Source organism: Nelumbo lutea, chromosome 1 (assembly GCF_056320005.1).
Source record: "Nelumbo lutea isolate HS-2025 chromosome 1, American lotus-T2T, whole genome shotgun sequence".
NCBI lineage: Eukaryota > Viridiplantae > Streptophyta > Magnoliopsida > Proteales > Nelumbonaceae > Nelumbo > Nelumbo lutea.
The window spans coordinates 134,422,598-134,432,752 of NC_142684.1; the positions used below are offsets into that span (position 1 = coordinate 134,422,598).

Sequence of the window (10,155 nt, forward strand, 5' to 3'; positions counted from 1 at the left end):
CTCGTACCCTCTCTCCTTGGTCCTTCTTCATCCTTGCCCTAGTCTAAACTCTAAAAGCTGTGGGTTCAGACTTCACACACTGACTGACCCACCAGAACCAACCGTTTTCTGCGGCCCGGGTTAGCTTAATTCTCGGCACATCTACTACCTGTTGCCATGAATCTAGCCAAATTCAGCGGTTCAGCCCCTAATTCTTTGCACTTGTCAAAGAATTGCTTTCTGAGGTCGATGCATTTGGCAGAGACGCGCCCAGAAGCCAGAATGATGGTCGTTGGGATTGGCCTAACTACCATGCTCTCTCTCTCTCTCTCGTGAATGAATGATAGCTGCAGCCCCAGTGTCCCACCACCCCCACAGCCACCGGACCACCAGGCCCACCACCACACCACCGCCACCACCATGGGTGGATGGTGGACCTAGGCAGGCAGGCCACATGGTCAAAGTAGAGTGCCCAGTGGCCCCAGTGGCCAGTGCCCACCCAACCCCTGTAGCCTATTTGCAGCCAAACGTCGGACGTGTTCTCTGAGGACTAAACTAGTCTAGAATTAGGTCTGATCAGCCAAACAAATACTGCAGTCCGCCCAAAGGATAAGAAGGTAATTTGGTTCTTTAAACCACCCCCTTCCCCAGTCCCCATGTCTTTTTCTTTCCAGTTTCCCTCCTTCACTGTCACTGTGCTGTGTTCTGTGAGAAAGAAAGTATAAAAGCTGTCTTAGAGATTGTTTTATTTTATAGTCAAATATTGACAACTAGAACAGCTATCATCATCTCTCTTACACACATTTAGTCACACACAGCACAGACACGGTTTACACATGAAATCTCTCTCATACAAACCAAACCAATTTATTTTATTTTTTTAACTTTTTTGAGTTTACCAAACCTGATTACTTGGGAGAAGCAAAAGGAGAGATGGTAAAGAGAGAGTGAGAGATGAAGAAAGGGTCTTCCCTGAGGACAGTGGAGATGCTGAAGAAGATAAAAGGCCTCGGTTAGCGAAATTCACTTACGTTGGTATTATTGGAGGGCATAGAGAGATAGAAACAGAAAGAGGAGTTATTGTGAAGTGAAAAAAACAAATAAAGGAGTTGGGGGCGGGGGAGAGATGGTGGGCTCAGGAGCATCAGATAGGAGCAAAGAGGCGGTTGGGATGATGGCCCTGCACGAGGCCCTCAGGAGTGTCTGTCTCAATTCAGACTGGACTTACTCCGTCTTCTGGACTATTCGACCACGCCCGTATGTTACATACACTCTGTTTTTCTGTGGAAATTAACTAACCTCAGTACTTCATGTGCTTTTTTCCCTAAGTGGGTTTGTTTCTTGATTGTAGGAGAAGTAGAGGTGGTAATGGTTGCAAGGTTGGCGACGACAATGGCAGCTTGTGAGTATGATTTTTGTACTTGCAGAAACTGAGGGCACAGAACAGGGAAATAAAAGACGAAGATGGATATGTAGATAAAAATGGGCCCTGAGGATTGCATGATCTGGGTTTTGCTTTTTGAATGTTTTCTGAGATGGGTTTTGAATTTTGTAGGATGCTGATGTGGGAAGATGGGTTTTGCCGGGGAAGAGTTGCTGAATGCCTGGAGGATATAGATGGGGAGGATCCAGTCAGAAAGGCCTTCAGCAAAATGTCCATTCAGCTGTATAATTATGGAGAAGGGTGGGTACTGGGTAGGTGTTTCTTTTATTTATTTTTTTTTCAGATTCTTTTTCCTCTGTGAAAGGAAAAAAATAGGAAGTTAACCCAATTGTCCTATGTATGTGGTTTTGATTGATTCATTGATTTGAGCAGGCTGATGGGAAAGGTTGCTTCTGATAAGTGTCACAAATGGGTTTTCAAAGAGCCTTCTGAATGTGAACCCAATATCTCCAACTACTGGCAGAGCTCTTTTGATGCTGTATGTAGAGAACCCTTCCTAAACCATGGAATTTCTTTGCCTTATTAGAAGGTTAACATTTTAAAAATTTGAAGGCGTAGTAGTTTTTTGGCATGGTTACCTTGATTCTTTCCAATAGTAAATTTGATTCCAGGAGAAAAGGTTAATGGCAATAGTTTTTACCCGCATAATCTCCATGCCACACACACACACACACACCATCCTTTGCTAGTGCTTTATTGTAACCATTGTAGTTATTGTTAATGTACGTCCTCTACTTGATGTAATTGCAGCTTCCTCCTGAATGGACTGATCAGTTTAACTCAGGAATTCAGGTGAGGACAGAATCGTGTTTGCCACTGACATTTTTTTTTTCTTTTGTAATTTGCATTTTTTCCTTTAATCATTTTATGATTCTCCTCTGTAATATCTCCTAAACAGACCATTGCTGTGATTCAAGCTGGCCATGGCCTTCTACAACTAGGTTCCTGCAAGATTGTGAGTTTCGTTTTCCTTTTTTCCTCCTAATTGTACATTTGTACCTGCTTGTTTAGCTCATTTTATGATTAAGAGTTTTTTTTTTTTTTGTTCTTTTGTGCAAAGACTATTTGAATTTTAAAACCTTTTATGTCTATAAATTGTTGGATTTCACTGGGGGCTAATGGCATCTATCCTCAGATACCTGAAGACCTGCACTTTGTACTGAGAATGAGACATACCTTCGAATCTCTTGGCTACCAATCCGGTTTCTACCTCTCCCAGCTCTTCTCTTCAAACAGGAATGCTTCCTCATCCACTGTCGTTCCTTCAAAACAAGCAGCAGGGCCAAGCAGACCTCCAGCTCCCGTTTTCAATTGGAGCCAAAGGCCACTCACACCTGCAACTTCTGTCATGGGTTCCCCCAATTTTCTTAATGCTTCTCGACTTGGATTCCCGCAGACAAAGGATGAAACTCAGCTCTTTCTCCTTCCCCATTCATCTGAGACCCAAATGAATGACATGATTGCTGATCATGATTCTGACATAAAATGGCCAAACGGGCTCTCCTTCTTTAATGCTCTCACCGGCCGTTCTGATGATGCCAAGCTCCTATTTGGGTCTGAGGGCTTAGGAAACAAACCAAACCAACAGCACCACTCAACCGTTCTTGGAGGTAAGAATTCTGTTTCTGCCATAAACCTTTGTGTGAAAACTGATGAATCTAAGGCCATCTCTGAAACTTCTAATTCACAGAGCCAGAATGGGAACGAGAATGAAAATCCTGGTAATGCAAACACCTATGAGTACTTGAGCTTGGAGAGCCAGTCAAACAGTGCAAGGAAGATGGAAAGCAAGTTCAAGAGGAGTTTCACGTTATCCGCAAGAGTGGCTTCATCGTAGTCTTCATCTTCTTTAGATCATCGTCCAAACCACCTAGTGGACTATAGGGGCTCTGAAGCAGGCATTTATTCTGATATCATGGAAACCTTCCTAGAATAATTTGTTAACGATCTCTGTATGGAAGGTCTAAAGGTCAGATGTTGTATTCTGAAGCAAATTTAATGCTCTTCTCTACTGGAATGTCCTGTTGTTATCTCCATGCCCATTTACTTCTTCCAATTTCTGTCATTACATAGAAGTTTTCCTTCTTATGTTGTTGTTGATCAATAAACTTGATCATCATACCAATTTCCTCTTCAAGCTTTAAGACAGTAGTAGTAGTTCTCTTGGAACTTCAATGAATATTTAAACAGATTGTCTGCTCATGTTTTCCCATCGATTTGAAAGAGTTGGGAGGGACCTTTTGATAGAACCCATGATTGATATTGAACAGATGAGATTTCTAAAATACAATGAAAGCAAAGTAGGAAAAGCATAAGAAAATTGCATTAGAATATGTTGGGCTACTTGTATATTTGTAGTAACAAAATTTAGGTGCAATTATCTCTGGTTTCATTTGTACTCGGGAAATTTAAGAGAAATTACATGTGAAAATTTTAGAATACTATGTAAATTGGCCCCATTTGGACAGAGACAACCATGAACATACTTTAGAATCTCGAATTTCTAATATAAATTCATGAATACCTCACACATTCAAGAGTTTAAAATTCCATTAGGTCTCGCTAGTGGCTAGCTTGGCATCTATCGTTGGATTGGCAGATGTCCGGTCGTTCATGATACCATATTGTAAATTTATTAGCAGGATAGAATCTGTCGAATCATGAAAATCTGAACTCCTTGCTTTGGTGAAAAGTTTACTGTAATTATTGGAACAACACTGAAATGAAGTTTTAAGAATGTTTTGACCCAGATTCTCAAGGCATTTAATTGAACTTTCGAACAAATTCATCAACTTAAAAGGCAATTCAACATGGAGGATGAGGAGGAGGAGATAAAATTTTAGAAATCTCTTAGTGTACCATTATAACTCTTGTTCTTGTCGACAATTTAAAAATTTTTATCATGCAGTCCACAATCTATGCATGTTGTGGATGATAATTAAGGAGAGAATTAACGTTATATATATATAATTGCATTGGAGGGACTCCGGCTTTTGTCAGTACTCTTTGCTTGAATTCTCACGTAATACTCTTCTTCTCAATGATAGCAGCATGTGCTGGTCTCAAGCTTTTATTATTTTATTCTCTGGTAGAAAGAAAAACACGGGTGAATCATGGAAGCCAAGATTAATCTGTATTGTGCATGCAACGAAGAAATCGCACTGTATTCGCCATTCTCTGTTCATTTCCATCATCTATTTAATTAGAGCGTTTCTGCAAGTATTTGATTGACGTTTGAGAAGAAAAGCTAGCTACCATAATTGATTCCACGATGGCCCTTTAGATTTCCATGCATGGATCACTTAAAGCAAAACAGCAGGTTTTTCACAAATAATTAATACTGAAATACCCACCACCACCCTCAGATAGAACTTGACGAGTCTGCTGAAACTGAGGAGTTGCGTTTCGGCTGAAATTGAGTTAATTAGAAGCTGGTCTTGATCTCTTTTGGTTCGTGCTGTTATACTGACAGCCCATTATTATTGCTTCCTGGTAATAACCATTTAATAATTACAGCCGTTAAGGCAGTTATTAACCGTTCGTTTGAAGGGGCCGGAGGAAATTAAGAAACTTTTAGGTAAAATAATCAACGTAACTGTGCGATATTGTTACAGCGGGTGAAGATTTTGTTGCAGATTAGTAAACTTTGTTACCATGGAAAAATGAGATCATGGGTCAACAAGAAAGGAGGAAGAAATCATTACAAACCAAATCAAACGATAATTCACGTAAGTAGTAATGAGAGATTTGAGTCCTCAGAACTACAAATAGCTCTCAATTAAGATGGATGATCTCTAGTTACTGATCCTCCTCCATGGACGTTTGGAGGGAGTGGCATTCTCTGCAGGATGACACAAATGATCGGAAAAATCGTCGGGCAAGCGATGAGCCACCAGTCGTCCGATCCTTAACTTTTTTCTTCGGTTTCGGCTCTTCTTGCACCCCCACTCTGGTTTTCTTTCTACGGGAGATTTCTGTGGATGGGGTCAAGATTGGTGCTGGCGCTATGAACTGCCATCTTTGCGTAGAAGTACTGTATGGCTGAGAGTCTTGAGACCCGACTGGTCTATTTATTTGGTTTCTTTCTCCCGCAATTGGTGGTCGAGCTGCCATTCTGTCGGAGATCGATGGTCTTCTCTCGCTGGTTTCGCTAGAGCTGGTTCGCGCACTACAGCAGCTGCTGCTTCTACTGTTGCTGCTGTTGCTACGTGACGACATTAACGAGTCTTTGCTACTAATGCTGCTGGTGCAACTGGTGAGTAGAGACAAATCAGACCTCTCATTTCTAACTGGTTGAAATGGAAAAGCATGTGGTAGAAGCCGACCATTGTAAAACAAAACGTCAGCTGGAGCTGGGTAATTCTTGTTAGGGTCATAAGCCGGAGAGCCTGGGGTAATACAACCAAACTCAAAATCTGATTCCTGATCTTCGGTAGTTTCTGTAGCTGGGGATTCAGGAATGGCATGACCGAACTCGAACTCTGAGTATCGGTCCCCATCTTGATCTTGCACTTTCACGGCGATGCCCAAGGTTGAGAAGGTATCACAGAAATCTGTCTCGGTGACAACGCTGATAGAATCTTCGTGCCAGAATTGTTCCATTGAATTCTGTGACAACTTTGCTTGAAGGAAGAGATGATGGGATGGGACCTCTATATACAAGCTTAGGGAGAGCAGAAATGCACAGGCCAAGAGGCCGCGAATAGGCTCTTTGCTCCCCTAAAAGGGGTACACGTTGGGTGATCATCTGGGTCAGTTTGGGACCATCTGAGCAATCTGGGTGGTATGAATCATATCTTCCAATTAACTAGTCAATCTCACATGATTCAAAGAATATATACCTCCACAGTGTTCTGAGCTTCTAGCAAACCATTAATGGATCAAGCTATATACAGTAGATAGGGCACCGGCACAGACATCCAAGCATTTGAAAGACCTCGATAGTACGATTTGGTGGGTTATCACCAAAACACTCAAACCCTACTTCCCTTTTCGTATAATTCACCAAAAAAAAAAAAAAAAAATTCCCTTTTGGTATCATTTTGAAAAAAACCTATTGGATTAACAATCCCAAATCCTTGTTCACTTGCACGTTAATAAATTCTGGGAATCTTTTCACCATTTCTGGTCTACATTCCTTTTCCATGTTATAAAAATGAGAGTTGCACCAAAGCAGCTACAGTCTTAGCTTGTAGCTTTCTTTTGGTCTCTCACAAGGGCTTGCAATGATGGAATCAACTTAGCTTTCTTCATTTTCTGAAACAAAGGAATGGTAGAAGCCTTTTAAAAGGAGCTGCCCTAATTATATTCAGCTAGTCACCTTTGATCCATCCCATTTATGCCGACAATGAGTATACTTTTACACATTTTCTGTAATTTCTCCTGTCACCCATTAAGGCCTTCTGTAGGACCATAGATTCATATCTTATGGCATCATGCTCTTGGGACCACAAGATCACCATTTTTAGCTTCTTCAAGCTTAGTAAGGAATTCATGGATCCCATAAGAGATCAGATTTCAGACATGTTCGTGTGCCCCAAAATGCAGTGTGAATTGTGAATAGTACAGGATGTGTGTAATGAAGTGTCAAGATTGTGTACCAAAAACTATCTACTTTCTCCGTTGACATAGTCTCCCAAAGGAGGTTTCTTTGGCAAGTCTTCCTGAGAATTCTATAGATTGGATGGTTATTGTTATCCAATTAAGCTGGAAGTTCCTCTTCATGAGACCCATCAAATTAACAATAGGCCCCATCTCTCTAGCTACATACAAATGCTCCATTTATGTACAATATTGTTCTTATCCTAAAATTCAGTCTTCCGTATTTCGTTTTGTAAAACTAAAACTAGAGAAAATCATAAAAGCAAAGCAACAGAACAGACATAGAGACAAGATCTACATATATAGTTCAGCAACAGATAAAACCCTGAAAAATTCACCATAATCTCAACTAGGTATTACAAAACCCTATCTAGCTAGCTTCCTCCTTCCAGCTCCCAAATTCTTCTCTCATAAACCCTAACTCAAAACGTATGTATAGATATTTAAATACCCTTTATGAACACTGCTTATGGGGTGCTACATGCTAAGCCAGAAGCTTTGACATACTCAACTACCCTAAATTAAGGAGGTTGCATGTAAATTAAAATGAAGGAAAATAAATAATTTTTCTGGAATTTGTCACTCTACCGTGATTGATTGCACATAAAATGGCTTTGGGAAATATACATTTTTCAAAACATGAAACATTAGAAAAAATAGAAATATGATTATTTTCCTGTTGAATATCTTTTTTTCAAGGCACTCATGTTCCTTCATTTTATATGTGCAACCCAACATAGTGCAAGGTTCTTCAGTCGTTTAAAATGGAACCCAAAAAACAAATTAAAACAGAGTAGAGTTGCTCCATTTTTGAGAAATTTATAGAGCTTTGAGTTGACATCCAATCTTGGATCAGTCAAGAGAAATTTTAATTAGTAGATTAATTGCATAGATGTATCATCAAATATTAATAAATTAAGAAGACAAATTAAAGAAGAATGTCTGTCGATCCAGCATGTGCTTCCAACAATATAATTTACAGAGTTTGAGAAGTATGAAGTGATAAAAGCATAGCTCCAATTACTCAACTCAAATGAGCCTTTTCTCGACTATATCTGCTTATCTCGACGATATAATTTACAGAGTTTGAGAAGTTTGAAGTGATAATTTACATCTATGTGCTTCCAACATAGATGTATCATCAAATATTTTGCTGGCATGAACCAGTGAATTGACCATATAGCCAATCCAGAAGGCCTCCTCTAGATGTTGAGAGCCCTAGAATGGCCAGAACATGCTTAGCTACATGAATCCAACTCCACCATTAATTCCAGTTTTTGTTTAATTAGTGCCCAAATGCATGTTCTGGCCATTCTAGGGTTTTCAACATATCTAGAGGAGACCTTCTGGATTGGCTATATGGTCAATTCACTGGTTCATGCCAGAAAAAAGTAATAATTTATAGGAACATTCCTTGATTTAATTAAAGTTCTTTTTTTTTTTTCCTTTTCTTTCTGAGGGAGGGGAAGACACGGAGCCCTAATGGAATGTCACGTGAAAGATTCCCGGGTCAGACTGGACTAGCAAACCCCTACCCTATTCATATAAAACAGCCTTAGAAAATGTAAAAGCTAGCTTATACTTTGGACTTCTGTTTATAAGAATAGAAGATAACAGATTTGTCTGGCCGTTTCATCTTTTTGGAATTCTTTCATTTAACATAAGTTTTTATTAATTTATTGATTCATGTGGAGATCGTAGACAGTTTTGCAGGGACGGTGGGTCATTCTATTTTGTTTTTCAATGTAATAATACCATGGCGGGAAGCCAAGTGACAAGATTGTTGAGTTGCAGATAATTACGCAACACCATTGAAACGATAAACAGGCCCCATGACACTTGTTTCAACACGTTTACAAATTTTGAAGGTCGGCTAGCTAGCTAATATACCCCTTCCCTTCATACAATCACCAGCCATGTGAGAGCATTTTGCATTTTCTTTGACCTCAATTGGCCTCACTACTCATTTCCATCTCATAGTGATTATTGACATGCAAGCTTAGCCTCTGTGTGTGTGTGGGTGGGTGGGTGGATTAGAGAGTAGATGGACGAGGACAGAGAAACTCTTATCCCCAAGCACACGGTTATAAAGTTACGTGCAGCCACATGGAAGAACAGCTAGCTTCACTCAACTGTTACCGCATGTTAGAAAGCTTTTTGTGTGCCATTTCAATTGAGATCGATCGGGAGTTTAATTAGAGAGTAATAAAGAGTTAAAGAATATTGAAGGTATGATCAGCAGATTCAGTCACTGTCACACCCCAATCTTCTTATCTTCTGGGCGGAATGGAACTAATGCTAGCTATATTATACATATTACATCATGATATATATAGCCTAAAAAATGATGAATTCTTACAAAAATTAACAACTAATTAATTGCAAAGCCTATGATATTCCTAATTATATATAGTAACTAATTAAGTAATTAATAGGCACATGCTTGGGTCTAGGGGGCTAGCTAGTTAGGCTCTCCATATATTATAATTTATCAAGTATTGCATGCTCGATGGATTAGCAAATCCCACGGTGCTATGCCACGTGTCAAGTTATGGCTCCAGACTTCACAGTAGTGTGTCCCATAACCCTAAACCCATGAAACCATCTCTTCCAACTATTCAAAGCACTGTTAACTTTAAAACCCGGCCGGTTTAGTTCATTCTTTTGTTATATCTCTTCTATATATGTAACCACTGTACAACACTAATTAATTATACAAGTAATATAGAGAGGCTGTTGAGGGAGGGATGAGAATTGGCTTACTTCGGCACCCCTTGTGTAGTTATGTGTATTGTTTGTGAGCGCTGATGTTCTCTACTTTCAGAGGCATCTCGATCCTCTTAGGTTTTCAGATTTTAATGGTTGAAGTAGATGGATTTAGGTCTGTTTGGATAAATTTTCTTCTGTTTTTTTCCCCTCTCATAAGTCACAAGGATAAGCTTCAGAACTTGTGTTTTTAAAGCCGAAAGCACAAATCCCCAATTTTGGGGATTAATTAAAAGTGTTTTGGCTTCATGTTGAGGCAACTCTTACCAAAAGATCAAATTATACTTTTTGATTCATTTCTGTTTTCTAACAGAGCCTTAATGCCTTATTGCATTACCTTTTAATGAATAAAAAAAAAAGAATAT

The 10,155-nt window shown here is 39.6% G+C and overlaps 1 protein-coding gene and 1 pseudogene across 2 annotated transcripts; one reads left to right on the plus strand and one right to left on the minus strand.

Moving 5' to 3' along the window:
- Window positions 1-671: 671 nt before the first annotated feature.
- LOC148877706 (protein RICE SALT SENSITIVE 3-like) lies at window positions 672-3,459 on the plus strand (annotated as a pseudogene). The gene is made up of 7 exons (XR_016098688.1): window positions 672-1,236; window positions 1,331-1,381; window positions 1,535-1,663; window positions 1,796-1,901; window positions 2,174-2,215; window positions 2,322-2,378; window positions 2,559-3,459. The product of XR_016098688.1 is annotated as a protein RICE SALT SENSITIVE 3-like (transcript).
- A 1,762-nt stretch (window positions 3,460-5,221) lies between these two features.
- Window positions 5,222-6,025, minus strand: LOC148877707 (uncharacterized). The gene has a single exon (XM_088970290.1). It carries the CDS (start codon window positions 6,023-6,025, stop codon window positions 5,222-5,224), a length of 804 nt encoding a protein of 267 aa, XP_088826416.1.
- Between the last annotated feature and the right edge of the window lie 4,130 nt (window positions 6,026-10,155).

Coding starts and splice junctions, on each gene's coding strand:
- LOC148877707 (XM_088970290.1), bottom strand. CDS start 6,025: ATGGAACAATTCTGGCACGAAGATTCTATCAGCGTTGTCACCGAGACA.